Raw genomic sequence first — 27,018 nt, 5'->3', positions numbered from 1 at the left:
TTTATTATTAAATAATTAATAATTTTCTTACAATAGTCTCACGTTTTGCCAAAAAAACCTACATAAAAGCAATCAACTGACGATTGTGTGGTGTGTAATTAATCATATGATTTCAGTCCATTTTGTAACTAAAAAATGACGTTTCAGAAATAAGTCTATGGAACTGTGTTTATGCTCTATGACCGTTCCTAGCCTTAAAAGTGTACTTGCAAATTCGTAGTCTCTTATATTAATATTTAAATCAATGAAGGTAAACAATAATTCTAATAAGTGTATTAAACGAGAATAAAATAAATCATTTTTAGATGCAAAACAATCCAACAAAATCGCACATAACAGATGCAAAGGAAACATTCCGCATATTAATGGAATTGTCTCAGTTATTGTGCACTGGATTAGATCCAGAAACACTAACTATATGTATTAGATTATGTGAAGAGGGTATTAATCCAGAAGCACTTGCCACTATTGTAAGAGAACTTCAAAAGGAAGTAGCATATAACAACAAAGACAAAAATTGAACCTCTTATTTTTGTCATGATTATCGTGTGAACAGGTGTTTTTGTAGTTGTTCCTAAATTAAAACGCAGAACCTGACAAAGAGACATGAAAAAATTTATTGGCTAATATTTAACAATGATTTTATAATTCATCTTCTAGATGCCTTTTTATTCCATATTTTCCTGGATAAACTTTGCTCTCTATTGTGACACTTTCACACTTTTCCTGTTCTATTAAATAATCTTTTGCTGTCCAGGCCTGTGAACCATCTTTGTACATGAATATAGCACGATTATCATCCACTAGGTACCTATTGTAGCCATTTATTATTTAGTTTATATCCTTCATCCAATGTTCTGTTCTTACCTTTCAGCTTGAATATGATTATTCCATAAACTAGTTTGCCAAAGTTTTGTTAATTCTTCAGTTTCTTCCCTTTTTGGATTTCCCGATACACTAACAAAAGTCATTAGTGTTCTACCTTTTTTAGCTAGCTGCAAGAGCTTTTCTGGATCACTAGAACCAATTTTATTAAAATCTATTGGTTGCTGAGGTTTTAAATATTCCGGAAGTTCATCCTCCGGTAGTGGCTCTTCATCTTCCTATTTTGTTAAATTTTAAATTAATGAAAATTACAAAATTAATTAATTTACCTCCCACTGATCCAATAAATGTTCTAAATCAGCGTCAGTAAAGTCCCGCACATCTTTTTTGGCCCATTCTGGTTTTTCATCTTCTTTAAATTTTTTACAGACAGTTAAAGTACAGATACATAATATTAGTACGTAAAAATTTTTCATTCTTGAATTTAAAATATTGTTTTTGGATTTGCCAAATGAAGAAATTTTACACTTTTTTACAGAGCATAGAACACAAAGAGAGGTTATAACTACTCGATTATGAAAATGATGTCAATCAATCTATGATTTGTGAGTTTTGATGGATCTCCAGCATCAGTTATTGTTATGTTTGTTATTATGGGCTAAAGGCTCTTCAGACAATGGACGACTACTGTTCTTCTTGACTTCTTCACGACTGCTTTCGCGCCTCCTGTACTCATGACTAATCACTAAACTCTATAACATCTAACCATAGAGACTAACTATAGAATATACATATATAGAATAACATATACACAACATTATGATGGATCGTCTCCAGGTAGTTTCAGGTATCTATGGTAAATGACGTTTAGACGAGACAGTTGGTTACGAAAAGGCGCAAATTAACCAAGATGAATAAATCAATTAACAAATAAAATTGAAAGGTACATATAGGTAAGTAAATATCGTTTGCATATTTCTTTGTCTTTTTGATCAATTTTTGTTACTATCTGTTCAAAGTGTCTATTTCATTCCCTCTGGTAACAAATGTAAACAAGGACTGTAAAACTATTGACTGTGACATTGTTTTTTTTTTTTAGATTTTGCACGTTTGTTTTATTTAGTTTGGTATATTTTTCTGTTTTACAGGTTGATTAAGGAATAATGTAATTGTTCTCTTTATTGATTTCTGCCGCCTCGCTGATGAATAAGACTATCGTATATTGAAGATTATTTCAATACTACTGGGGCATCTTGGACTTTTACAGGTGAGAAAATTAAGATTTCTTTTAGTTGTACATAAAAACTATCACAATCACTAAATTCTACATACGTTTTTACATGGGTTTGCCCAACCCAAGTTTAAAGTAAGTTATAAATTAGAAATTGCATATGTTGTTAGTACATATGTTTGTATTACAAATCAGAAATAGGCAGGGGTGTTTCCACACTAGCAATTTACCTAGAACTGTTTAATGGCTCTGCATACGTTTACATATTCTTCATAAAATTTGTATCTTTATTTCTATCTGTATTATTTTTTCAATATTCAGTAGCATGGAGCTGTGAATCACTGCATCCTTCACAACACTGTATAATATGACATATATGCACAAAAGGTTTATCGATCTTTCCCCTAAACTTAATACAGTTTATTAAAACACTTGAAACTGTTTGAAAGTGTAATTTTACAAATTCAATCTTTTTTCTGTACAATCAAAAATTAAAGGCTCTTTCAAAAATAATTTAACGTTATCTGTGAATGAAGTTTCTGTGTTGATTTTCGAAATAATTATTTTAAGGGATTTGTTATGAATATACTTCTGATTATTCCTTAGAATGGCAGCGTGATAACTACATTTTTGACGTCATTTTTCTTCAAAAGATTATTTACAAATAATTTCCAATTTTTTTCTACAATCATTTTAAAAAATAAATTATATACATGTGTATTTATCTTTATCGGTAGAAGTAATTTCAGTATGTAATTTTTAAAGAAATACCTATATGCAAACTAATTAACATCATTCTTTTCTTCGCAATAAATGCTATTATTTTCCTTTTGTAAGTATAAGTCTGATAGTTTTTCTATTTTTTTTTTGTGTCTGTTGTTATTTGTTATAAAAATTATAGGTAATTTTTTGCTTATTAATGAATGGTACATAGTGTGCATCTCTTATATTAGTAGTCACCTTTACAATATTATTGATTAAAAATAGTTAATTATTTTATTGCCCCTGCAGATTGACTCACAAACAAGGGAGATTGAGAAGTTCATTTTGATCCTAGCGATGACAACAGGAGATGTCTGACCTGGTATCCTTCCTCAATTTGGTTTGCTTTCCGCACATGTAAACCATGGAATGTTACATTCTACAGGTTCAGGTAATAATACATAGTTTAATTAATATTAATTATTAATCTGGTGTCAATTTGGTTAACAAAATACGGCTTAGAGCAGAATGCATTTTATAAGGAGTATATCTTCTTTGTACAATATAATACCGTTATATATTATTTAATTGAGGTTGTAGGTAAATCCGAACTTCAGTTTATTCAATTTTTTCTTAAAAGGCCTGGTTGGCGTTTGTAGCTCCTACGTTTTGCTGATTTTGCCACAAAAATTCATAGAGAACATCCCCCAATTTAAAAACTTTTTATTTCTTTATTATTAATATTTTAAACTCTAATTTTGAAAATCGAGTCTTTGATAAGTATAGGAATTCAGAACTGCTACTATAGCTTGACCCTCAGAATACTCAGAATAGTAAATGATATCTTTAGATAACTTCAATTTCTTAGACATTTGTAACTTGTTTCAATAGACAACTTTTAAACAACTTTTCAGAAATGGCAGAAGCAGAATTAATGTGAAACAAATCTTTCCATGAGTGTGCATGTTACTGATTTATACCGATTTACATTATTTTAAAATGGTAATTACTTTTTCTTGCCTGTTTCTATATAGATTGTCCCACAAATGAGAAGGAATTGCAGTTAATTTCAGTGCTACTGAAAGAACCTATGCTTTTGACGTTTTCATCTTGCAACATTATGCAGTTAATTTATGCCGTAACAATGGAAGGTAATTGGAAATTAATTAATTTGGAAGCGACTGGAATAACAAATTGCCTGCAGTGGTATCCCTCCTAGATTTGGTTTGCTCATCACACTGGCAGACTTTAGAACGCCACTTTCTACAAGGTGAGAAAATATGACTTCATTAAGACATTGTTTTTTTAATTACTAATAGTGGTTAATGTTAATATGCAATATTAATTTGAAGTCATTTTTCGATTTTTTACCACTACAAATTTCCTCAAATTAATGATTTAATATTTTCCTCATTAATTTGAGGAAATGTGTAGTGGTAAAAAATCGAAAAATGATTTCAAATTAATATTAACTGCTCTTTATTAATGTGTTACGGAATTTCTGTGAATAATTATCTATCGTCAACGTTATAAATTGAGGTTATTGTGCATCTATATCTGTTGACAGTTTTAATTTCCCACAGAGTAAATTGGTATTTATCATTGATCTATGAAGTTTCGTTTTAACCATCGGCATTTAATGTATGTCTATGGTTTTAACCTTTTTTCTATTATCTGCATCGTAAATTGACGGCGAATTATTTGACATTTATCTATGCCATGATCTATGGTTGTGATGTAAAATGGCGTGAACATAACGCTTGTTATTTTCTAATTCAACTAATTTTACTTGCTTTTTGATGTGTTTTTATTTGTGTTTCTTAATTATAAGTGTAATTAATACACCTTTTGTTCTTTTCTGTAGGTTATACAACAACCGAGAGAGAATTAATGTTCAGTTTGGTTATACTGAAACAGTCAAGGTCTACATGGGTGTGGTCTTTCGTAGATTATCTTCTTGATTTGCTGTTTCGTCTTCGCCTTGTGACATCGTGCAGTTAATTTTCAACCCAAGAGTGAGAGCAAGTGGATATTTATTTGAATTCCACTGAGACAACAAATTCTCTGCTACGCTGTTCCTCTTGGAGTCGATTTGCTTTTTACACCTGTAAATTTTGGAACGTTACGTTCTACAATTAATTAAGGTGGGAAAATATGACTTCATTATTAATATTAACTGCTCTTAATTAATGAGTTGAATTTCTGTGAATAATTATCGTCAACGTTATAAATTGAGGTTATTGTGCATCTGTATATCTTGACAGTTTTAATTTCTCACAGAGTAAATTGGTATTTATCATTGATGTATGGAGTTTCGTTTTAATCTTTTTTCTATTGTCTGCATCGTAAATTGACGTCGAATTATTTGACATTTATCTATGCCGTGATCTATGGTTGTGATGTAAAATGGCGTGAACGTAACGCTTGTTGTTTTGTAATTCAACTAATTTTACTTGCTTTTTAATGTGTTTTTATTTGTGTTTCTTAATTATAAGTGTAATTAATATACCTTTTGTTCTTTTCTGTAGGTTATACAACAACCGAGAGAGAATTGATGTTCAGTTTGGTTATACTGAAACAGCAAAGGTATACATGGGTGTGGTCTTTCGTGGATTATATTCTTGATTTGCTGTTTCGTCTTCGCCTCGTAACATCGTGCAGTTAATTTTCAACCCATTAGTGAGAGCAAGTGGATATTTATTGGAATTCCACTGAGATAACAAATTCTCTGCTGCAGTATTCCTCCTGAAGTTGGTTTTCTTTTCACACCTGTAAACATTGGAATGCTGGTTCTATAATTAATTAAGGTGAGAATACTTGATATAATTAATTTTAATTACTTTNCTTGCTCTCACTCTTGGGTTGAAAATTAACTGCACGATGTCACAAGGCGAAGACGAAACAGCAAATCAAGAAGATAATCTACGAAAGACCACACCCATGTAGACCTTGACTGTTTCAGTATAACCAAACTGAACATTAATTCTCTCTCGGTTGTTGTATAACCTACAGAAAAGAACAAAAGGTGTATTAATTACACTTATAATTAAGAAACACAAATAAAAACACATCAAAAAGCAAGTAAAATTAGTTGAATTAGAAAATAACAAGCGTTATGTTCACGCCATTTTACATCACAACCATAGATCATGGCATAGATAAATGTCAAATAATTCGCCGTCAATTTACGATGCAGATAATAGAAAAAAGGTTAAAACCATAGACATACATTAAATGCCGATGGTTAAAACGAAACTTCATAGATCAATGATAAATACCAATTTACTCTGTGGGAAATTAAAACTGTCAACAGATATAGATGCACAATAACCTCAATTTATAACGTTGACGATAGATAATTATTCACAGAAATTCCGTAACACATTAATAAAGAGCAGTTAATATTAATTTGTAATCATTTTCTTAAAAGAGAGAGCGTTAGAGAATTGAATCACGAATGTTCCGGAATATTAATTAGTTAAAGATGAACCAAATTAAAATAATAAAAATAGAAAATAATTTTCCGTCCTTCTGGAGATATTACCCTTTGTAAATCTATTATCTATGAATAAATACGTAGCTGTCAGTTCAGCAAACCATAACCTTATAAACTCGTAAGTTTTGTTGATAATAGTGAAAACATTTAAGTTTAATTTTTTTAAACCTTTAATACCGGTTTTTTGCTGCTTACTACTTGTTAAATATTTCCCACTGTATTGGCAAATTCACTGGTGGATTAATTTACGCAGTGTCTTTCTAAGAATGAAGAACTTAAAATTGTAAACGTAGTAAAAGAAGTGCATTTAAAGCTCATTAGGTGATGGTTAACTAAGTTATGAGTGACTCTGATGACACCGACGAGCTTCTTTTAATTCCTCCAGATTTTTTTTTGGTCGAGTCAGACTCGGAAAATTTAGTTTCTACAATTAGCAGTAACGATCTCTATTTTAGTATAGTAGATAGTTTAATTACTCAAGTAAACCATTTAGAAAAAAAAGTAAATTCAATATCCGAAATAAATAGTTTAAGTGTATCTTTAGATGAAAATTCAAGCTTTTTCATGCCTCAAAATAAGAAATTCTGTAGTTTTGAAGATCTGCAGAGAGCAGTGAAAACTACAGATTGTTGGAGTGCTCACAGTACTCCTTCAAAGTTGTTAAAGGGGTATACCCAAGGAGTATTTTCAGAAAAATGTTTAAATTCTACAAATATTAAACGCGAACATTTACAACCACCACCAAAATTTCCCATGAAGAGTTTTCATTTATCACCAAAAGCAGCACATCAGGAAGAGACAAGCAAAAATAAAGATAAATATAGTGAAATTGACAACTTTATAAAATGTGTAAAAAACATACAAAAGTTAAGCAGTATAAAATATTGCAACAAAGGTAATGACGTTGAAAAAGACACAGAAGAGTTTAGCAACCTAATAGAGGAAAAATTGGCAACACCAAAGTACATTTCTCGAAACTTGTTCCCTCTTCCCAACTCAGATTATTTTAAGAAAGTCAATTTATGGCAAAGAAACATTGATAGGTTTATACAGGTAATTTATTTTTTACTCATTGTACAAGTTAATAGAAGGCTTATCACCACTACTAATATTTTTTTTGTTCTAAGAAGTAACCTTTTCAAGACAAAAGATGATTGACACTGATTTATATTTTGATATTAATTTATTAAACTAAAAATTTTATTTAATGAATGAGCACCATAACAATTACAATATTTTCAAAGAACGATGCTAAAGTGGATCTAATAAAAGTGAGACACTTTTTACATTTAAGTGGAACTTTCGAGTACACATGACATGTGAATGTCATCAAAACATTTATTTATTATTAACCAGTTATTTTTATTAGTAGATATTGTGATCATATATGTTTCTTTATTTTGCATTAACCGTAGAGTAAACATATTTTTTTTTCATTTCACACATTCAAACATTATGTAAACTGCAGGAAAACAATATCAATCAAGTACCTCAAAAATTGGAACAGTCTGAAAAGATATACCCAGAGACAAAAAATGAAGAAGAGGATTGTTCTAATTTAAGTGTTTCTAGTCAGCTAACTGCATTGCATAATTTTAATTCGCAAAAACCAACTGAGAATAACGATGTAACTGAAGAAACAATAAAATTATCTGTATCGCCTTCAAAGAACAGAGAATGTTCATCTGAGTACAATAATCGAGGAGATGGGATAAAAATCGATCCTAGTCAAGTACCAAAACCTAACAGCTCTCTGGCCTTCTTAAGTTTACACGATTTGTGGAATAAAACCGCGGATAATTTTGAAGAGGGAGATTCATTTCTGTTGAAAAAGCTTGAAGAGGAGAAACTTATGAGAAATGTAAATATCAAACCTCTTAGAATAGTTGATATACATTCTTTTTTGCAATATTTTAATTGTTTGTATATACATATTATTTTGCAGTACTGTGAAGAATTAATACAACAACAACAAAAATGCATCCTCGACTTGCAAGAACGAATTTCGGTAGCAGTTCAAGTGGACCAAGCTAAAGATGAAGCAATAGAAGGATTTTTTGATGAATGGTACAAATTACAAAGCAAGATCAAATTATTGCAAGAAGATGTGCATGTATTCAAACAGAAATACCAAGAATCTGAGGAAGATAAAAGAACATACATAATTGAATCTACAGAGGTTTGCAATAATAATTACACTGGCATTAATTAACATTAAAACTACTACTGTATACGTTTATTATTAGAAAATAAAGTCTCTAGAAGATGAAATGTCAAAAACATTCTTATTAGCCAATAACAGCCAGGAGAAAGTGGTAACTTTGGAAAAACAAAACGCAGAATTAAGAAATAGAGTGCAGAATGCTGACGAGAAATATAATAATGCACAAGTTCAGTTGGCGACTGAAAAGAAGAAAAATTTACAATTTTTAAATACACTAGACAAAAAAGAAGAGGAACTTGCCAAAGTTAATAAAAAAAATAATGATGACATTACTAGAACAATTTAACATTGTAGATTTACTACTTTTAGGCAATGAAGGCGTCGGCTGCAGCCGAGGACGAAACAAACCAAAACAGAAAAATGATGGAATTATGTCAACACGAACTAATGACCGTAAAGACGCGACTTGGAGAATTGCAAAGGCAACTCCAAGATGAAAAGGAATGGAACAAGGATTTTGAGACGCAAAAGGCAAGGCTGTTTCAAGAAATAGAAGCGCACAGAAAAACTGAGGTTACTATAATGTAATACTTTTACATTCCCGAAATACAACGATTTATTTTAGATTACTTTACGAGAAGAAATTAGTAAACTGAAAGAGTCCAATGAAAAGATGAGGGTGGATCTAAGAAATTTTTATCAGGAACAGGTAGAAATGGTTGTTAGGGAAAAGTTAAAAGAATTCCAAGGACAGCTGGAGAAGGCAGAAAACAATCTACAGTTCGAGTTACGAGCGCAAGAGAAGTCTTTTGCCAAAGCTGCAGCCACACATATTTATCAAATAACCGAAAAGTTATAAAAAATCCGTCGTTTATTAAAAGGTTACATAATTTATATTTTGTTTTATTTTTAGACATAATATGGAAGTGCAATTGTTAGAAGAACGTCATCGCGAAGAAGTCAGGCTACATAAGCTGCAACTATCGCAAGCTCGCCAACAATTGGAAGCGACAAGGGCGAAGCTTCAGCGACAACAGGAACGTATTGTTGAACAATTGTATAAAGCAATGGAAGCTCAATGGATCGAGGCTTTAAAAGTGATCGAAGGAGGGGCTGGTAACATTAACAGTAGTCCCAGTACATCGATACCGAACGACCCAACCCTCGGAGATCGCCTTAACTTTCTTAAAAGCACGTCCTACAATAGTTTCGAACGAATCTTATCTCAGAACGTTAATCAAGTATTGGCAAACGATAACAATAACCAATCAGAAACGATTACCACTACTGCGGAAGAACAACATCAGATTCGAGAGGAGACACCACTCTCAAGTCGAACGCTTAAAAGCAAACAGGAGATTGAGAACGAGCTCCACAAATATATTCAAAGTGTAAGGAAAGCTATTTTTAATAAATCAAAATAAAGATCTAAGGGAGTATGTGCGATTACTTAAAAACTTTTTTAATAGCTTAGTAGAAAGTCGCCCCGTCTAAATGACGACCAACAATCGAAATTCAATTCAGAGAAGACAAAAACTGTTTGCTTATGCCCTTCACAAGTGCGTAAATGTGATATGAAAATGTACATTTCAAATTAAACTGATTATTGTAGGGTTCCTACGAACAAAACCAAGACAAAGCTGCTCCTATCCGACCTTCTTCAGCTAAAGATTCCAAACAACTTAAACCCCCTTGGAAATAACATAGACATTCTACAATTTTAGCGAATAAATTAAATGTCATGTACCCATTTTTATAACTGCCCATTATATTTTCATATTATGTATTTTACATATTTATTTTATATAAAAATAAGTTCACGTGAGAAATAAATCAGGATTGTATTTTCGCGTTCGTCTTTGTAAAATATTCAGAAGGAAAAAGGTGAGGTAGTATTACTTCCATAATTGAAAAACTAAACGCTGCAAATTTTATTGCTAAAATAATATATTAATATTTATATGTATATTACATATATTGTCTATTCATCTCTTTCTTTGTAACAGACCGTTTTTAGAAATATTGTATTTATATATAATGCGTGTGTGTGTGTGTGTATGTATGTGTGTTTGTGTTTGCCTGCCTTTTCCTTGTTTCGAGAGTATTTTTCAATTAAATTTGCGGTCATTACCGTAATCATTGTCGTATTACATTAGTAAGTTCTTCATAGGTATTATTCTATACAGTACAAAATTAATTTCGGAAAATTGGATCGTTTTTGAAATACAAAGAAAAATATTTAACAAAATGCTGCATTTTTGCAATTTAAAAGACTTTTAAAATGAAACTTACGATACCTGGTCTATCGAAGATATTCTCCTTTTCTTTCTTCCTCTTCTACGAATTTCAAATCAGTATAAAAGAAAATACACGTAGCGAGCTGTTCATCTTATTATTCTCTAACGAAAGACAAAGGACATAAAAAGGGGCAATTACTGGTATCAATCACAATAGTCCATCGTTTTTGTGAACTCGACGGCAGCACAAAATTGCGTCCACCAGTACAAATCTTCCCCTTGCAGCCAGTCACCAAAAAATCCGTTTACGTACTGAATAGTTGACAAAAGACTTGGTGGATTTGCCTAAATATAACCGTTACATATATGAATTATGATGCACCTAATAAAATCATTACAACTGATTACCTTAATTATGACATAGACTAAAATAGGGGTAAAATCATCTGCGGTGGGTATTTTGCTACCGATTAAAGACAACAGGTCTTTGATTGCCATAGTGCTTCTTAGAACGCATGAGACTTTGTCGCGAGGCGTTCGATAAGATGCCATATCTTGAAGCGCTTCCTGTGCCGGCAACCACGGACACTCATGCTGGAAACACGGACTTATCATGAGATCTTTGTGATTCGGATTGATCACTTTTGACAGCTTTTGCAAGTGATCCCGTAGCACGCTAGAAAAAGCCTTTTATAGGAAAATAAATAATCTAAAGAAAACGAAATTCACCTGTCTCTATCTTTATCGCCGTCTCCGTTAGGGTACAGGGCATTGTAGTAAACTTCGTTAATAACCGACCGCTCCATAGCCACCTCAACCAATTCCATATCGTCTAAAAATTATTTTTTGGCAATAACAAAGATAAAAAAAATATTTTTACTATTGTTGACAACTGACCTTGCCAAACGGTTTCTTTACGTATAAGTAAGTTCAGTGTTTGAAGAAATTCTTTTAGGTGGAAGCATTTTTCATCTACCATCGTAAGCTGCGAGAATTCCTTTTTAAATTTAGCCATTTCAATCTCGTGCCGTTCCAAGAAAAACTTTACACATGTGGTGGCCATGTAACTGGATGAGAGTTCCTTTTCACTTTCTATCTGTTCACTCAACCTAAAAATTGTTAGGAAACGCCGTAAGAACGCAAGTAAATTATTTAAATACTTTCTTCCAATATTTCCCTGAGTGACAATACTGACCCTTCTAAAAACGCTAGTATAGAAAGAAGCAACTGTCGGGATTGAATAAGGTACTGAATGTAAACAGAACGCTGACAGTAGTCTTCTTTCAAAATTGTGCACAACTTGTGGCAATTTTCTTCATCAAACATCTTCACGCACCGCAGGGCTTCCGCTATTCGGGCCGACGACCTACACTTTAACTTATGAGCCTTGGCCAATTCCAATTGCAAATAGGATTCTAAATCGGACTTAACCTGACCAGTTCCACCCTAAAAAGAAACCACTAAAATGAAGTGTATACGAATAAATAAATCGTTTTTTAACTTGCCACGCGAATTGTTGAATGGTAACCGCACGAGTTGCTTAGAACTAGCCTTAGTTTTTTTTTTACGTTAGAAAAACCGAGATTCTTGTCGTGCTCATCGCTACATGAAGCCGACGGACTTTTATTTCTCTCTGTGACTTTTGCATTATCCAAAACAGTCACCTTTACCTCAGAATTAGTACCATCACCGACCGTTTTACGATACTTAGCCAAGATGTCATCGCACATTCCTTAAAAAAAAAACAGGCAAACAATGTATGCATTGATATGTAGTAAAAATTATAACCTGTGAATGAAAAATTAGACGATTCCTCGCTTAATGTTCTTCGAAGGGTTGGGCCTACTGTATTTGCATTTGTCATTTGTACTTCCTCTGCTTCACGCATCGTTTTTGCGCGTCTGTTTCTGAACCCGATTCTAAACTTTCCGAGAAAACTTCTTTTTTCTTTCTGCTCGTCGTCTGAACCTTTTTCGGCAGTCATGTCAAAACTTATACTTTTCGGTATAGCGCCGTTTAGTGATGTTGACTTCAAAACTGATGAAGCAAAACTACCTTCGGGTTTTTTCGGTGTCGTATTTATAACTCGTACTTCGTTTCCCTCGTTCTTTTCACCCATTTGTGAATCCTTATTATGAGACTCCAAACTACTAGTACTGCAACTGCTGCTACTATTCGAATTGTATTCGGAGTTGTTCGAAAGACGTTGCTGATCCTGAACCGAAGAGCTTTTTGAAGAACGAACTTCTGGTCGTTCGGATCCGTCATCCGCGTCTTGTAAGAAATTATTTATCGACTGATAGGCAACAGTGGTTGCACTTGTATTGGTTCCAGCAACTGAATACTCCAAAACGCAGCGCTGGCAATTGCACCTACCTCGACTATTTACATCGTCTTGGGAAATGGACGAAGAACGACAAGGAAGATCGAGCACATTTACTTTTAAATGCTAGAAACAAAAAAAAACTATAAGTGTATGTCTGTAAGTATATAAGGATGGAAGATAAAAGTGATTTTGAAATTTATTACTTCAGTTACTTTAGCAGAATTCGCTTCAGTGATAGCACCAGCTCCGTCGTCAGACCGTCCAATGCTTACAGCATCTTCAAGACGAGCAACGCTTATATCGTCTGCGTCAACTTCGGTTAAACGTTCGCTATCGGAAGCAAGAACGTCAGTCGACCAGCCACTTTCGCTTTTCGTTTCGGACATGTCCAAAAGCGGTGTACCGCCACTGGGAGGTGCAGATCCTATCAAAGTGCCCGTTTCCATAATCAGGTTAATATTCTGTTGATCTCCACGTACATCGTTACCATCGATTGTCTCACAATCAGACGCCAACACATCTGTACTCCATGTATCGGATATTATGGATCTATCATAATGAAATAAATAATAATTAATAGCGTTGTATTTAAGACTTAACTATTTTACCTGGTTTCCTCGCCCTCTAAAATTCTCTTGATTTCAAACTTGCAAAACTTGTCATCTATTTCGTTCTGCGTATGTTTGTCGATGATTTGAACTTGGCGACGTGCAGGAGGTAAAGGCGGTTCAGGAACTTCAATTGTAGCTTCTTGTTCTATTGCTTCACGAGGTTCTTCAACAACATCGCCTTCTTCGTCGTCGTTTACTTGAGAACTTGGAGTATCGCGTCCTGAAATATTTGGAGTTCCTCGACCTGACACGTTTGCAGAAATCATGTCCGACAAATTGTCATTCTGATCCTCGTTCTCAAGCTCAACACTACTGTCAACAGAGTGATTACTAGCCGCTTCCGATACAGCCTCTAAATTATCAGAAGTGTTTCCAACAGAACTTTCATCGTGTGACCGAGAAAAACGAATTCGTTTTTCCGACCCGATTGCAGAAGATGCTATACCAATTGTCGATCCGGTTTGATTTTCTGGAGGTTCCAATTCGTTTGGTGATCGGTCATTATCTTCATCTGTCGATTCGATTCCGACAACTTTATGTTCTGGTAATAATCCGATGTGCTGGATTTTATCCTGATGAATTGGTATCACAAGAACAGCAGTAGGTTTTACTTTATTTCCGCTACCGCCATTAGGTGAGCTGCTTCTCTTTTTTTGAGTCCCTTTTCCACCGCTCTTTGTAATCAGAGATGACCTGTTAATTTCAGAAGACTGCTGCTGTTGCTGTACTGTTATAAGGTTATTTAATAGGAACGTTATCAGTTTTAATGAAGGGAAACAGGTCGATTTTCTGATCGATTGAAGCAGGTATTTTCTAGGACCGTCCTGATCGTCAGACAAGTTGGCCACAGTAATGGCTTTTTGTAAAAAAGCTACCTACGCAAATTGTAAACATTAACAATTTTTCAAGTTTTAAATTATTTATGCATTTTCAAAATTACGCTTACTAGATTATGAAGCTCTTCCAGGGTAAATAAGACACTTGTTCGAGCTACTTCTGGCACATGATCTATACCGAGTTCATGCTCGTTTGTAGAATTTTTTAAGAGATCGCCAATGATGTCATAGACGGATTCTTGTTCAAAAAGAGCGTAAAAGTCTGCATATTTGGGCTCGAGATCGTTAAAGTTAAAAAGAGCAATGGCTTGAAGTATCTGCGCCACTTGCATAAGATTATGTCTCACCACCTCGCAAATAGATATATCGCAAATGCCGTAAGCTTCGGGATGCACTATAGCAGGGCAAATAAAGAGAGTGAATATCAGGTCAGTGTTAACTTCTCGAACCTACGATAAAAGAAAGTTCAAAAATTGATTCATTATTCTAAAAATATAACACAGAAATACCTCTCTCGAAAGAATGCCGTAAGTTTTGGTCATCAGGTCGGATACATGCCCGATAAGCCAAGCAAACGAACCGGGGAAGCAATTAATGCTTTCCCTAATCGAACGAATAAAATACGTAGCAAAATAAACGAGTTCATCTACAGTTTTTCTTCTAAACTGACCAATTTCCTCATCCTCTGAAAGGCACCTAGTATTAGTTTTTTTATGCATAAATCTGAAAAAATAGCAAGTAAATACATTATACAAATCTTAAAATAGAAATATATACCGAGACAACGTCTTTTCTGGATCGACGTCGAGGTAGCCGTCTTTTTTTGCAATCACTTGCATGATAGGCTTACGAAGAGCTGCAGTTAAAAAAAGTTTTGCTGCTGGTAAATTTTCATGAAAAAGGAAATATAATTGGGAGAAAGCACAACATTTTCGGCGAAGCTTCCTGAAAAATAGTAGGATAAATAAACCCCAAAAACAAAAAATGCACATTAGAAAACAGTTCCTTATTTCTTAGTTTCATATAACCATATATGTATACCAAAACCAAATTTACACTGATTTCTATGTGATAGGGAATCATTTCCCATGTATATTATAAAATAAAATGTATACAGCAGTTGTTATCACTACCATTATTATTATTATTATTATTATTAAATCAGAATAATACATAGATATGCATTTCTGACACATTCCTTTACCTGCGAGGATTATCTGCTGTCACTAACTCTAACTTGGCAAGGTGTTGCAGTAAACTCAGTACGAGGCTTACATCTTCAGGTAAAAGTAAAGCACCATACAATCCGGAAGTTAGGCTGTTGATCACATTTTTAGCTTCCTCTTGTAAAGAACTTTCAGTGATACCCAATACCAGTAAATGGGATAACATTTCTGGCTTGGATCTCAAAATTTGCAGTAATTCTCCAAACTGACTTGTTTCCTACATATAAAGCAAGCAACATAGTTGTAAAAGAGCCAGAAAAATTGGCCCAAAATATAACAAACCTGATTCAATACATCCTTGGCATGAACAAATACAGTGTTGGTCAAGTTATTTAGATTTTGCCAACACTTTATTGCAGTAGCTTTGGAACTGGACATTGCCAACATATTTAAAATAATACGCTTTTGTAAATTCATCCATGCAGCTTGAGTTAACTTATCAATTATCTCTCTAACCTAAAGTACAATTTAAAAATTCATATGCTTACAATGTCTATAACTGCTCAAAAATATTTACTTTTTCATTTGCTGCTTTTATTGCTTTTAATTCAGAAACAACAAATAACCTCTCATTACGCAGCTGAGTTATCAGTTCTATAATATCGATTGCTTTTGAATCAATGTTATCCATGTCTTTTCTTTTATCCATTACAACTGTACTTGATATTTAAATGATGAACCTCGGGAGATCTACAAATAATTTTAATTATAAAAAAACTCCATTATCAAGTGTAGTACTAAAAAAAATAGATTTTTACTTACAAACTTATATCCAGTTTTATAAGTAACTGTGTAAAATTTTTGCAAATCTTAGATACAATCTACAAGTTTTATTCTTCTTTCAGCATCTAATACATAATATTTTGTGGAGTAAACGTATTGCTTCGTTAATACCACTGTAACACATGACTTTATTTTTACCTTTAATAAATATCAACAATAAAAGCTAATCGACAGAAATGAAAGTTCTTGTTTATTTTTTTTTATAAAAGTAACTGTATCATGTTATACACCCACAGACATCTAACAGTAAACATATTGTAATAACTACAAGAGATCACAAATAACCGATGTATATCGTACAACAACATATGATATGTACTGGTAACAATGGTTTGTGTCTACCGATCGGATAAAGTAGTTCCATTATCAACAACATTTTGTAGTGTTACGTTCTTAAAAAAGCAATATTAATATCACGTGTTATACAACTGTATTACATTTATTTGCTTTCAATTTTATAAACAATTAGTACATTAAAATTGCACTACCATTACTCAACGGATTTACAGTAGACTATTAATGTATGTGTTATAAACATCATCTCATAGCATTAACCACTGTGTATACACCGTCAATTACCATAGATAGTCAATTACAATAGTCAAATATATTTTGACCACGGTTTTGACATCTTGACTAATAACCTTACATTTAAGGAGAGTTGCAAATATTAATTAATCCAAAACATAAACTTTTAGAATAAAAATTGACTGGTTTTTCAGTAGTTTTTAAATAAAATATAAAAAATGGGAGAAAGAAAAGGAACAAATAAATATTATCCACCTGACTACGATCCTAGTAAAGGGGGCCTTAACAAATGGCAAGGAACTCATGCTTTGCGAGAAAGAGCTCGCAAAATTCATTTAGGCGTAATCATAATTCGTTTTGAAATGCCTTATAATATATGGTGCGAGGGCTGCAACAATCATATAGGTATGGGGGTGAGATACAACGCCGAGAAGAAGAAAGTAGGAATGTATTATACTACCCCCATATACGAATTCAAGATGAAGTGCCACCTTTGTGAAAACCATTTCATCATAAAAACCGATCCAGCTGTAAGTAGTTATAAAAAAACAACTTCCTTATTTATTTATCTTATTGTAGAACTTGGATTATGTAATATTATCAGGTGCTAGAAGACAAGAAAATAGGTGGGATCCAACAAAAAATGAACAGGTTGTGCCAGAAACAAAGGAAGTTCAAAAAAAACTTTATGATGATTCCATGTTTAAATTAGAGCATGGAGCCAATGACAACACTACTGCAGAAAGTTTAAAACCTCAATTGGTAAAGTTGTTTGATAGAAATGAAAACACATGGGCAGATTCATATACTTCGAACTCATTATTGCGCCGAAAATTTAGGGTAAAAATTATCCCTGTTTAGTTTTTTTTAAGTGTAAAATTCACTATATGAATACTTGCTTTTAGGAAAAAAATAAGAAGATACAAGAAGCAGCACATGAAGATAACAAATTACTATCCAAGTCAAACATAAACATTCCCCTTTTGCCTGAAAAAGAAGAAGATAAAAGAATGGCAAAGTTACTCAGTATGAGACTTAAACCTACTCAAAACATCAGCCAAAATACTAATCTGGTTCGTAATCGCATACTAAATAGCCCTGTATTACCAATGAGCTCCCTGACACATGTTCAAGAAAATAAATCTTTACTACATTTAAATAAACACAAAAATATTATTGCTGTTAAAAGACCAAAACTGAATACAAGTACTGGCACTGGTAACAAACAAAATGATGAACGCAGTAATTCTTATGAAGTAAAAGATAGCATAAGTCAAGAAAAGCATTCTTCCTTAAAATTGATTGCTGACATAATTGTAGGTAATAATGAAATAAAAAAAGATGTACGGATACCACTTGTTAATTATGAAGCTTCTAGTAGCAATTCTGATACTGAATAATATATGTTTATCATGTAGAAAATTAATAAATAAATTAACCATTAATTTGTATATCCTAACAAGTTTATTTATTTCAAAAAAATAACCAATTTTTTGTTTTAGTAATAATTCATATTAATAGCTAAGGAAACATGATTTAAAATTATCTTTGTTTTGCTTTTTGTTGCTTTATTTCTTTAATTCTTCATTAATAGCGACAATACAAACATTTTCTAATGTAACATTAGGATTAACATAATAATGTAGAACTGAATAGAAGGATAATTCATCCAAATAACATTTCCTACCCCAGTCAATAATGTGTTTGCATTTAAACCCTATATTTTTCATTTCTGATAAACTGATGTTCAATGCTCCTTCACTACTACATTGTATGTATATAAAAATGAAACATAAAAAAAAAAATAATCACTAAACTGCTTCCCTTATAAAACTTAAAAGTTATAAAAATAACATTCACCTGTTTAAATTTTCCTTTGATTGATTGCCTCTGCTCTTTCCTGTTCCACAAACGGCCCAACTTACTAGCCCACACATAATTTCAAAATCTCCATGTGATAATCCAACATTCTACATTAATGAAGCTTATTTTTTTTTAAATAGTAGGAATTGGCAGTATATTATGTTACCTTAAAAAAGTTTTTTCCAACATAGCTCTCCCACTGACACTGATGGTGACAACAAAAAGATAATAAAGCACCTAAAACTGGCTTTTCTTTCTTTGCAGCTATCAAGCATTTTATTGCCAAATCTGTAAACATTTGCTCAATTTGAGTAACTGAAGAAAAAAAAAATGTACACAAACAAACCAGTTGCCTCTCCACACAAATGTTTTGTGACACCAACAACCTGCTTTCTCTTGGTAACCATATCTATATTTTCTAACACAACATCAGCAATGTCTGCTCGGATTCTATAAACTAAATCCTTGCCCTTTTCCAGCTTGTTATCTAATTTGTGTCTAAGAGAGGCCTTTTCGATCAAAAGAACTGATGAATTAGATAAGTTACTGATGGATTTTGCTAACCAAAAACTCAATTTCCCTGTAAAACTACCTCAATTAATAATTTAACAGTAATTTAAATTTACACAGCACCTTTTCCTGCACCAAATTCAACATAACATGTTTCTGGTTGTAAGAGATTATACAAATCTAATATTCCTATCAGTGAGGATGTTTGCAATAAATGTTTAAGAGTTGTTTTGCCATATTGAGGACATTCTATTTCATCCTTTAATATATCATGTGTAGTGTCTACAGATGTAATAGAACCACTAATATGCTCTACAACAAACTGTTAAACCTAAAACCACTTCTATACAAAGATATAAATATAATTACTGTTATATACTTGATTTACTTTTTTGATAACCTCAACAATATCACTGTGTGAATATTGCATTAAAGATCTTTTCATAACATTCTTCACTTCTACTCTATTATAATCCTTTTTAATATAAGGCAGAGAAGGCTCTTTTCCAGCGTTACATTTTTTTAGATGTTGGCTTAATCTGCTTTTGTAACAGGTACTAAAAAGATATTTAATTAAAGTAGCAAACACATATATAAATAAACAGGATAGCTACTGTGTATTATCTAAAGGACATTGAATTCTATCTGTCGAGGCATTTACATCGTTTTCAACCACGTTTGTGGCACTAAATGTAGTAGGTTTATGTTCGCCGCAATAGCTTTCATGTGGTTTAACAGTCATTCGACAAAAACGATTTTTTCTTTGCACAAAATGTTGACAATGTATGTCCTGTACACTATTCATTATCATCTATGCCGTTAGGGAACTTTCTGTGAAATCTAAATATGCCAACGACAAACTGTTCGTGAATACTTATTTTTCAAGGAAAATGGAGCAATAATCTCATTTAATTATTACCCTTTGTAGATCTATTATCTATGATTATTACTTATTCTTGTGGTCATAGATAGTTATGATGGTTGTAATTTTGGACATAGATTGGTTGTGATCACAGATAACAGATATATCTCACATTTATGGTATATATCTATTATCCCTATTATCTATGCATCTACCATAGATACGGACATCTACCATCTATTATTATTTTACAGTTTAACGGTTTTTTTACTTTTTCAAAAACTGAATGTGAATGTTATAATTAGTGCTTTGTATTAACAAATACTAAAACTAAAAATGGATAGTTCTATTTTGTCGGAAAAATACAAGATTCCTGAGAAATGTATCGAGAAGTTAGACGCAAGTGTTAAAAGACTTTCTCCAACTTACAGTACAGTACATCTGGAAGAAGTTTTAAAGTCTTTTTTAAAACTTGGCATATTTAGTAAAGAAAACCAGCAGTATTGTAGTGATGTTAACTTCGTAACACCAAGTGAGTGTAAGTTTATAAACTCACAAGAGAAGAGTTTAAAGCTGGGCACATGGTCATTCAAATCCCATTCTAAAAACAAAAATGATATACTGATTGGATACTTAGAACTACTACCATCACATGGGGTTATACTTTTGAGAGACAAATCTTATAAAATCCCTTGTGCAATAGCATGTAATGAAACGTCAAGTATTTCTGCATATATTGATAAATGTGTCATAGTTATAAACTACACAGTATTTACTGAATCATATAACATTCCAAACCTTAATGACTGTGAATTCATATTCTTCAAAATACATGATGTGGCGGTTGTAAATAGTAACCTTTTGGGACCAGCAGAACCGGAAAATAAAAGATGTAAGGAAATATGTACTACAAGCCTTAGATGCCGTATTATAAGAAAATCTCCAGTGAGTAAATAAAGGTGGAATAATAGCTTTATATTAATAAACTATCATTTAGGTGTGCCTTTCACAAATCTGTAATCCAGAAATTTGGTTTGAAATTGAAGTAATTATTCCTGACCAATCTCCAAAAAATGAATTGCTTTGTTTAGGATTAAATTTGATAAAAGAAGGAGTATTACTTGAGAAGGGAAAAGAATATATATTTTTTTTTTCAAAACCATGGTAATTTATTTTTGGTAAAAACTAATTTGCTTATTAATATTTCTGCATCTTTTAGTGAACTTTATACAAACTATGAAATTAAAAGGTTTAGACCAAACCTGCCTTCCAGAAGAATAAATGATGCATCATTTTTTGTCGAAACAATAAACTCCCATAAAGACACTAGAGATGTTGTTTTAAATTTAGATCAGGCTTTTGCCAATTTAAAAACCATGTCTTATGGCACGATAATATCCTTTCAAGGAAAGTTACACAACAAAAAGTTAGTCAGGCCTAATAGTTCAAGGACCCAGTCGACAAACGTTGCTGGATTTGGAACACCCGGTAATATTACATTAATGATTAATTTTGTACTTTTACATCAACTGCATAATTTAGGCCTAGACACTCATGTATTGGAATTTAATTGTAAAGATGGGCAACAATTTATTCTGTACTTGAATAATTGGGAAAGAAATGCGAAGCCGTTAGGCTTAATACCGGAAATGGAAATATTAGTTAGAGATGTTGCTGTTCAAAGCAACCGTTATTACAAATCGACTGTATTTACTGATTTTGAAGTAAAAGACTATGGCCGAAACGTAATATTGAACTCAGTTCACTTGTAAGAAAATGCTATTTATGTTATATTATATATCTGTTTTAACTAATTGTTAGGGACCCACAGGAAAACATGCCTTCTAGAAAAATAAATGATGCATCATTTTTTGTTGAAACAATAAACTCCCTTAAAGACAGTAGAGATGTTGTTTTAAATTCAGATCAGGCTACTGCCAATTTAAAAGAAGAAAAGTCTCATTCTGAAGGCATAAGCGCCAGCAAAGAAAACAGTTCTAATTCCAAAAACAGAAAAACTGATTGTGGTTCAGGCACAAGATTTGCAGAGGTGTTAGATATGCTGCAGTCCATCAGTTCTAGCAAAGTTAGAAGAAAAGAAAAAAATTCAACACCTTTGAATTCTGAAAACTATAATAGTCATGAGTTAAAAGCCAAATCTTATGGCACGATAATACCCTTTCAAGAAAAGTTACATAACAAAAAATTAGTCAGGCCTAATAGTTCAACGACCCAGTCGGCAAACATTGCTGGATTTAGAACATCCAGTAATATTACTTTAATGATTAGTTTTGTACTTTTACACCAACTGCATATTTTAGGCCTATTCACTCATGTATTGGTATTTAATTGTAAAGATGAGCAAGAATTTAATGTGTACTTAAATTACTGGGACAGAAATTCGGATCCGTTAAGCTTAATACCGGAAATAAAAACATTAGTCAGAGATGTTGCTGTTCAAAGCAACCGTTATTACAAATCGACTGCATTAACTGATTTTGAAGTAAAAGTCGATGGCCGAAACATAATATTGATCCCGGTTAACTTGTAAGAAAACGCTATTTATGTTATATTACATATATCTATTTTAATTAATTATTGTTAGGCCCCCACAGGAAAACATAAAGATAGGAATTGACAGGCCTACTTTTCTTGGATATGGACATAAGCTGCCCGAAAGGATTACAATTTTCGCCAGATTTTCTGAAATTGAAATACGCTCGCTACGAATTAAGATTTCGTGTTCAAACTGTTTAACGATTTATTGTTCTTGTGGAAATGCCGACATTACAGTAAATCTAATGTAATTATTTTTAATTCTTTTAAATTTATATTTGTACAATATTTTTTACTTAAGGTGCTTCGTTTTTGACGGATTCGGAAAAGCAGTTCTGATTGCTAATGATTTAGAATTTCTGAGGTTGGTTCTACATATTTCACAGTATAGTTGGAATAGTTGGTGTAAAGGTTTTAAGCTGTATGGTCCTTTCAATTATAATGGACAGTGTTCTCCAGAAGAAACGGTCAGTTACATTTTTAAATTTCCCGTTAAAAGTAATCACGAGTTTTTAAATATTTTACAGGGTGTTCATGACAGGGACATGTTTGCAAAAAAATTGTATACATTGATAACTATCATTAATCGTGGTGTAACGAATTCATATTCAATAAATGTGAAGTGTAGGAAAATCGTGAGAAAGCATGATCCTCAGCATGAATATTTGCCAATGTTTTATTGCTTGAAAGCAAGAAGAAGTTCCAGACATCAATAGATATTTTTTTTTATTTTTACATAATTACTTAAGTTTATTTTGACAAGTTTCTTTATTAACAGGCGAATTATATGACCGAATTAGGTTTTTTCTTTGAAATAAATATTTCTTCGATCTTGTGAATGGTCTTATTAATACTTCAGAAATTACGAACTTGCAGAACCGTTTCCGAATAGTTCGCACAGAATGATCCCCGACCATGTGTAAATATTTCTTTGGCTTACCTATGCAATCCTAAGCAATATGCATGTATGTTGGGTTGCATATATTACATTTATTTAGTTTATTAATCTATACTTTTTATTCCGTAAAAATTGAAGTATTACAAATTTTAATTATGTGGTTACATATAAGGAAAGAATAGTGATTTTTAACGGTTGATTATATGATTTTCAAAAGGAGGGTAATAAGTACTGAAAACATAAATATCCTTTTGTTGTTTGAATATCAACATCCAATGTCAGTTGAGTACTTGACCTTTTCATTGGTTTTATTTATAGTATGCCGGAGTATTTAATACCTAAACAATTGCTTATTGATAAGAAACGTGCAGTGTTATTTGGTGTAATGGATGGCCCATGGTAGGGCCCATGGTTTTCTCGTATCTATATGCTTTCATCAATGACCATAGATAAGGGATAAATAATACTTATTACGCCACTCCGCTTCATATATCTATTATCTATGTTTGACGCATGTTTGACGTTAGATTTGACATTGTAGATGAAACAGCTGGCTGCTGTGAACTCGTGAATTCTTTTACAATAAATTGTATATGTATTCTTAATATTTAAATCATTTGAAAAAATTATGGAAGAGAAAGACGAAATGTACGATTTGATATGTCACTATCAAAAAAATTTAGTAAGATGTGCCGAAAAAAATAACGAAGAAAAAGTATGTACCCTTATGAATTGTATTTCTGACTTGATTAATAACAACTAATTTATCGTTTTAGATGTTATATTACATTAACAAATTAAAAAGGCTCCCAATGACGGTTTCTTATCTTCAACAAACAGGTGTAGGTAAAACAGTTAACAGTGTTAGGAAAATGGGTGGTGAAGTAGCTACACTAGCCAAATCACTTATTTCGTACTGGAAAGAAGTGGTAGAAAATGAGAGCAAAATACAAAATGACGAAGAAGAGGGCTATGAAAGTGACGCAAGAGAATCCCCAAGACAAAAAGGTGGTAAACCTTTGTAATTTTTATATCATAAAGTAATACAATCCTCTATTTTAGAAGAAAAATATACCAAAATTAAAAATAATCAGTACTCAAAAGTTTCTAATTTCCATCATAAACATTCTCATAGGGAGAACCACAAAACATCACGATATTCAATGAACACTCAGGAAGAATCAACACTCAGGAAGAACCAAACAGATCTATCAGAAAATAAAAATGGTGAAATTAATGTAAAAAAAGACAGAGAAGAAAATCGAAAAAACTCCATCAAAAGAAAACACAAAGAACATGAAGAAAGTAGCAGTAGTAGTAGTAGCAGTAATAGTAAAAATCACAGAAAATCTGATAATTCAAAATCCTCTTCAAGTTTTAAATCTACAAGCAAACATAGTAATCATTCAACTGCTAACAGGAAAAATCAGAAATCATTAGTCAAAGAAAAAAAGTCTCATTCTGATGGCAAAAGCTCCAGCAAAGAAAACAGTTCTAATTCCAAAAAAAGAAAAACTGGTAAATCATCGACAAAGGTATCAGATGAAGGTATTGATTGTGGTTCAGGCACAAGTTTTGCAGAGGCGTTAGGTATGCTGGAATCCAGCAGTTCTAGCAAAGTTAGAAGAAAAGAAAAAAATTCAACACCTTTGAATTCTGAAAACTGTAATAGTCATGGGTTAACATCTTCACCCAAAGAAACACCAACTGATACAGAGGAATGTCTATCACCTTGTTTAGAAAGGGTATGATAAATGAGTACATTTAGATTTTGTATTTAAGACAGTTCCTTTGCAGACACCTCCTCTTATATCAAGTGCTAAGCTTGAGCCTCTTGATATAAATTTGTCTAGCTTACTTCCAGAAATTACACCTCATTATCGCCCTTTAGGAAATACCACAGACATTCAAAGTTTAAAAATGAAGAAAATAGCCGACTATGAAGCTTTATCTGCTGGGATCACATCAAAAACTCAAAGGTAGAATATGTCTGTGTAAAATTTAAACTAAATTGTAATCTTTTTCTTTTTTCAAGGACTAAGGTTTATTCCGGTAATAAAAGCAGTTGGGGGGTGTCTTCGTTATTTGACATGTGTATTCGTGTTTTACAAGAGAACATAGATGGTAGTATAACATTGTAAAAGAACTTTCTCTTAGTTATTTTGAATTTTTTTTTAATCACAGCTCTTGAGTATACCGGAGGCGTGCCATATAGTATTCTGAAACCGGTCCTGGACCGGTGTACGCCAGACCAACTTTTTATGATGGAACATTACAATCCGTATTTGATCGAGGATACCGACGAATTGTGGAAATTTCACTGTCAAAAAGAATTTAGAGCGAAAAAGAGAGAAGAAATGGAAACATGGCGCGACATGTACATGCGATGTCTTGACGAAAGAGAGGCCAAACTGAAAGCTTTGACGTCGAATATAAAGCAATCGCAAGAGAAATCGCAGCCCGTCAGGCAAACGATGTTAGCTTACGTTGATAGCGTGGCTAAACCTCCCAGAAATGTTGCCAGAAAACAGGTATCTCTTTATTGGCAAAAACACTTGGAGCTTTTTTAAAATTAGTTATTAAAGAGCTAGTGGTTAGTACAATATGTTGTACATGATAAAAGTTACTTAATAAAGTAATACGATCAGTATTGACGTCGAACTTTTTTTTAAGTAACAAATTGAAAAGTTTTTGTTTAAATTTAATCAGAATTGTATTATGTATAACTGTATCAAACTATATAAGTGGTATTATGTTTAAGGTGAAAAATGGGATAGACAACAAACCAGTCATAACGCCTTCTTTAAGATTATCTGCGCTAGCGACAAGTGGAGACGCAGGAAAAGTTTGCGTTCCTAACCCTGGCAAATTAGCCGTTACCTCTGTTAATTCAGGTAATTACAGGTTTATGTAGCTTAAGAAATATTTTGTTAAATATAAATATACATATGTATTTATTTCAGGTTCAAGCAATCATGCGTCTGCTTTAAAGCCAAAAAAGGCTCCCCTGATGCAAAAAGCACTGGCGCTTATAAAGAATAGGTACCGAAGGTGAATCTTCGTTCTCTTTTGGATTTATCTTTTATTGATTTTGGATTCAAGTGGACCTATTGCTAATCAGTTTTTAATTATCCCGGGAATTATTCTGTACCACAACGTATGTAATTTTATGTAAATATTATTTACCTGCAGAAGTTTTAAGGAATTTTAGACACATCAATTGCAAGGAATAAAACTATTAAAAATAGAGGTATTTTGTTGAGGAAGGTATATTCATTCTACCCTTTTCATAAAATATTACACAAACTTGAACGCATTTCCCTTGTTGAAATGCCTTTAAATACTCGTGCAATTATACAATACA

General features: G+C 32.5%; 8 protein-coding genes and 1 long non-coding RNA gene across 16 annotated transcripts in view; 5 read left to right on the top strand and 4 right to left on the bottom strand.

Moving 5' to 3' along the window:
* Positions 1 to 136, bottom strand: part of LOC108735649 (V-type proton ATPase subunit F) — a 934-nt gene extending 798 nt beyond the window's left edge. Inside the window, exon 1 of one of the 2 annotated variants that reach the window (XM_025974421.1) lies at positions 5 to 136. The gene's annotated coding sequence lies outside the window, so the exon portion shown is untranslated. The remainder of the gene's footprint in view (positions 1 to 4) is intronic. The other variant, XM_025974422.1, reaches the window with a different exon arrangement.
* Positions 1 to 1,505, bottom strand: part of LOC108735628 (LDLR chaperone boca) — a 2,899-nt gene extending 1,394 nt beyond the window's left edge. The window contains exons 1-3 of one of the 2 annotated variants that reach the window (XM_025974409.1): positions 1,155 to 1,494; positions 868 to 1,103; positions 595 to 811 (exon numbers count right to left, since the gene is read on the bottom strand). In XM_025974409.1, the coding sequence (XP_025830194.1) occupies positions 643 to 811; positions 868 to 1,103; positions 1,155 to 1,301 (552 nt within the window). In that variant the 5' untranslated portion in view covers positions 1,302 to 1,494 and the 3' untranslated portion in view covers positions 595 to 642. Of the gene's footprint in view, positions 1 to 594; positions 812 to 867; positions 1,104 to 1,154 lie in introns of those variants that run through there. The other variant, XM_025974413.1, reaches the window with a different exon arrangement.
* A 162-nt stretch (positions 1,506 to 1,667) lies between these two features.
* On the top strand, positions 1,668 to 4,709 carry LOC108735650. The gene is made up of 5 exons (XR_003231107.1): positions 1,668 to 1,778; positions 1,974 to 2,092; positions 3,068 to 3,209; positions 3,793 to 4,028; positions 4,623 to 4,709. It is a non-coding gene; the product is annotated as an uncharacterized LOC108735650 (long non-coding RNA).
* Positions 4,710 to 6,331: 1,622 nt separating this feature from the next.
* On the top strand, positions 6,332 to 10,204 carry LOC108735690 (myosin heavy chain, skeletal muscle, adult). 3 transcript variants are annotated; one of them, XM_018467765.2, is made up of 9 exons: positions 6,333 to 7,307; positions 7,723 to 8,115; positions 8,200 to 8,433; positions 8,501 to 8,722; positions 8,788 to 8,991; positions 9,044 to 9,270; positions 9,332 to 9,809; positions 9,888 to 9,977; positions 10,031 to 10,204. In XM_018467765.2, the coding sequence occupies exons 1-9, from the start codon at positions 6,594 to 6,596 to the stop codon at positions 10,118 to 10,120; spliced, it is 2,652 nt and encodes an 883-aa protein (XP_018323267.1). In that variant the 5' UTR covers positions 6,333 to 6,593; the 3' UTR covers positions 10,121 to 10,204. The 3 variants fall into 3 exon arrangements, with proteins under 3 accessions (XP_018323268.1, XP_018323267.1, XP_018323269.1); XM_018467767.2 differs by lacking the exon at positions 6,333 to 7,307 and adding an exon at positions 7,334 to 7,525; XM_018467766.2 differs by lacking the exon at positions 10,031 to 10,204 and having other exon boundaries at positions 6,332 to 7,307; positions 9,893 to 9,978.
* Positions 10,205 to 10,334: 130 nt separating this feature from the next.
* LOC108735689 (receptor-mediated endocytosis protein 6 homolog) lies at positions 10,335 to 16,902 on the bottom strand. 2 transcript variants are annotated; one of them, XM_018467764.2, is made up of 16 exons: positions 16,417 to 16,902; positions 16,172 to 16,344; positions 15,937 to 16,110; positions 15,633 to 15,871; positions 15,206 to 15,373; positions 14,938 to 15,151; positions 14,539 to 14,877; positions 13,590 to 14,467; positions 13,194 to 13,530; positions 12,444 to 13,104; positions 12,161 to 12,387; positions 11,851 to 12,101; positions 11,553 to 11,764; positions 11,385 to 11,487; positions 11,064 to 11,331; positions 10,335 to 11,000 (listed from the first exon to the last, which is right to left on the bottom strand). In XM_018467764.2, the coding sequence occupies exons 2-16, from the start codon at positions 16,301 to 16,303 to the stop codon at positions 10,860 to 10,862; spliced, it is 4,344 nt and encodes a 1,447-aa protein (XP_018323266.1). In that variant the 5' UTR covers positions 16,304 to 16,344; positions 16,417 to 16,902; the 3' UTR covers positions 10,335 to 10,859. The 2 variants fall into 2 exon arrangements, with proteins under 2 accessions (XP_018323266.1, XP_018323265.1); XM_018467763.1 differs by having other exon boundaries at positions 13,185 to 13,530; positions 16,417 to 16,901.
* A 151-nt stretch (positions 16,903 to 17,053) lies between these two features.
* On the top strand, positions 17,054 to 17,677 carry LOC108735627 (coiled-coil domain-containing protein 130 homolog). Its single transcript, XM_018467664.1, has 2 exons — positions 17,054 to 17,495; positions 17,570 to 17,677. The coding sequence occupies exons 1-2, from the start codon at positions 17,184 to 17,186 to the stop codon at positions 17,675 to 17,677; spliced, it is 420 nt and encodes a 139-aa protein (XP_018323166.1). The 5' UTR covers positions 17,054 to 17,183.
* An 821-nt stretch (positions 17,678 to 18,498) lies between these two features.
* On the bottom strand, positions 18,499 to 20,290 carry LOC108735706 (tRNA:m(4)X modification enzyme TRM13 homolog). Of its 3 annotated transcripts, none has more exons than XM_018467800.2 (7): positions 19,953 to 20,290; positions 19,708 to 19,895; positions 19,462 to 19,650; positions 19,175 to 19,408; positions 18,995 to 19,116; positions 18,826 to 18,935; positions 18,499 to 18,726 (listed from the first exon to the last, which is right to left on the bottom strand). In XM_018467800.2, the coding sequence occupies exons 1-7, from the start codon at positions 20,147 to 20,149 to the stop codon at positions 18,534 to 18,536; spliced, it is 1,233 nt and encodes a 410-aa protein (XP_018323302.1). In that variant the 5' UTR covers positions 20,150 to 20,290; the 3' UTR covers positions 18,499 to 18,533. The 3 variants fall into 3 exon arrangements, with proteins under 3 accessions (XP_018323302.1, XP_018323303.1, XP_018323301.1); XM_018467801.2 differs by having other exon boundaries at positions 18,499 to 18,729; positions 19,462 to 19,660; positions 19,727 to 19,895; XM_018467799.2 differs by having other exon boundaries at positions 18,499 to 18,729; positions 19,953 to 20,289.
* Positions 20,291 to 20,423: 133 nt separating this feature from the next.
* LOC108735707 lies at positions 20,424 to 23,595 on the top strand. The gene is made up of 9 exons (XM_025974460.1): positions 20,424 to 21,145; positions 21,198 to 21,364; positions 21,420 to 21,688; positions 21,743 to 21,968; positions 22,022 to 22,467; positions 22,522 to 22,747; positions 22,806 to 23,003; positions 23,058 to 23,223; positions 23,284 to 23,595. The coding sequence occupies exons 1-9, from the start codon at positions 20,537 to 20,539 to the stop codon at positions 23,470 to 23,472; spliced, it is 2,496 nt and encodes an 831-aa protein (XP_025830245.1). The 5' UTR covers positions 20,424 to 20,536; the 3' UTR covers positions 23,473 to 23,595.
* Positions 23,596 to 23,911: 316 nt separating this feature from the next.
* LOC108735705 (transcription elongation factor B polypeptide 3) lies at positions 23,912 to 26,916 on the top strand. Its single transcript, XM_018467798.2, has 8 exons — positions 23,912 to 24,369; positions 24,431 to 24,662; positions 24,717 to 25,399; positions 25,452 to 25,633; positions 25,690 to 25,778; positions 25,839 to 26,185; positions 26,416 to 26,548; positions 26,618 to 26,916. Exons 1-8 carry the CDS (start codon positions 24,283 to 24,285, stop codon positions 26,707 to 26,709), a joined length of 1,845 nt encoding a protein of 614 aa, XP_018323300.1. The 5' UTR covers positions 23,912 to 24,282; the 3' UTR covers positions 26,710 to 26,916.
* The last annotated feature ends 102 nt before the right edge of the window (positions 26,917 to 27,018 follow it).

Source organism: Agrilus planipennis, unplaced genomic scaffold (genome assembly GCF_000699045.2).
Source record: "Agrilus planipennis isolate EAB-ADULT unplaced genomic scaffold, Apla_2.0 scaffold86, whole genome shotgun sequence".
Taxonomy (NCBI): Eukaryota; Metazoa; Arthropoda; class Insecta; order Coleoptera; family Buprestidae; genus Agrilus; species Agrilus planipennis.
This window is presented reverse-complemented; position numbering and strand designations above follow the sequence as displayed.

Excerpts from the sequence above, each read along its gene's own strand:
- LOC108735705 (XM_018467798.2), top strand. The coding sequence starts at position 24,283 with ATGGAAGAGAAAGACGAAATGTACGATTTGATATGTCACTATCAAAAA. Across the intron at positions 24,370-24,430 it reads AAAAAAATAACGAAGAAAAA|ATGTTATATTACATTAACAA; the intron begins GTATGTACCCTT and ends TTATCGTTTTAG. Across the intron at positions 26,549-26,617 it reads CGTTACCTCTGTTAATTCAG|GTTCAAGCAATCATGCGTCT; the intron begins GTAATTACAGGT and ends TATTTATTTCAG.
- LOC108735627 (XM_018467664.1), top strand. The coding sequence starts at position 17,184 with ATGGGAGAAAGAAAAGGAACAAATAAATATTATCCACCTGACTACGAT. Across the intron at positions 17,496-17,569 it reads TCATAAAAACCGATCCAGCT|GTGCTAGAAGACAAGAAAAT; the intron begins GTAAGTAGTTAT and ends TAATATTATCAG.
- LOC108735690 (XM_018467765.2), top strand. The coding sequence starts at position 6,594 with ATGAGTGACTCTGATGACACCGACGAGCTTCTTTTAATTCCTCCAGAT. Across the intron at positions 9,271-9,331 it reads ATTTATCAAATAACCGAAAA|ACATAATATGGAAGTGCAAT; the intron begins GTTATAAAAAAT and ends TTTTATTTTTAG. Across the intron at positions 9,978-10,030 it reads TTTGCTTATGCCCTTCACAA|GGTTCCTACGAACAAAACCA; the intron begins GTGCGTAAATGT and ends TGATTATTGTAG.
- LOC108735707 (XM_025974460.1), top strand. The coding sequence starts at position 20,537 with ATGGATAGTTCTATTTTGTCGGAAAAATACAAGATTCCTGAGAAATGT. Across the intron at positions 21,689-21,742 it reads TGCTGGATTTGGAACACCCG|GCCTAGACACTCATGTATTG; the intron begins GTAATATTACAT and ends TGCATAATTTAG. Across the intron at positions 23,224-23,283 it reads AGTGTTCTCCAGAAGAAACG|GGTGTTCATGACAGGGACAT; the intron begins GTCAGTTACATT and ends AATATTTTACAG.
- LOC108735706 (XM_018467799.2), bottom strand. The coding sequence starts at position 20,149 with ATGATAATGAATAGTGTACAGGACATACATTGTCAACATTTTGTGCAA. Across the intron at positions 19,896-19,952 it reads TGTCCTTTAGATAATACACA|TACCTGTTACAAAAGCAGAT; the intron begins GTAGCTATCCTG and ends ATATCTTTTTAG. Across the intron at positions 19,117-19,174 it reads TTTGTGTGGAGAGGCAACTG|ATTTGGCAATAAAATGCTTG; the intron begins GTTTGTTTGTGT and ends AAATGTTTACAG.
- LOC108735689 (XM_018467763.1), bottom strand. The coding sequence starts at position 16,303 with ATGGATAAAAGAAAAGACATGGATAACATTGATTCAAAAGCAATCGAT. Across the intron at positions 16,111-16,171 it reads TAAAAGCAGCAAATGAAAAA|GTTAGAGAGATAATTGATAA; the intron begins GTAAATATTTTT and ends ATTGTACTTTAG. Across the intron at positions 11,765-11,850 it reads ATACTAGCGTTTTTAGAAGG|GTTGAGTGAACAGATAGAAA; the intron begins GTCAGTATTGTC and ends AACAATTTTTAG.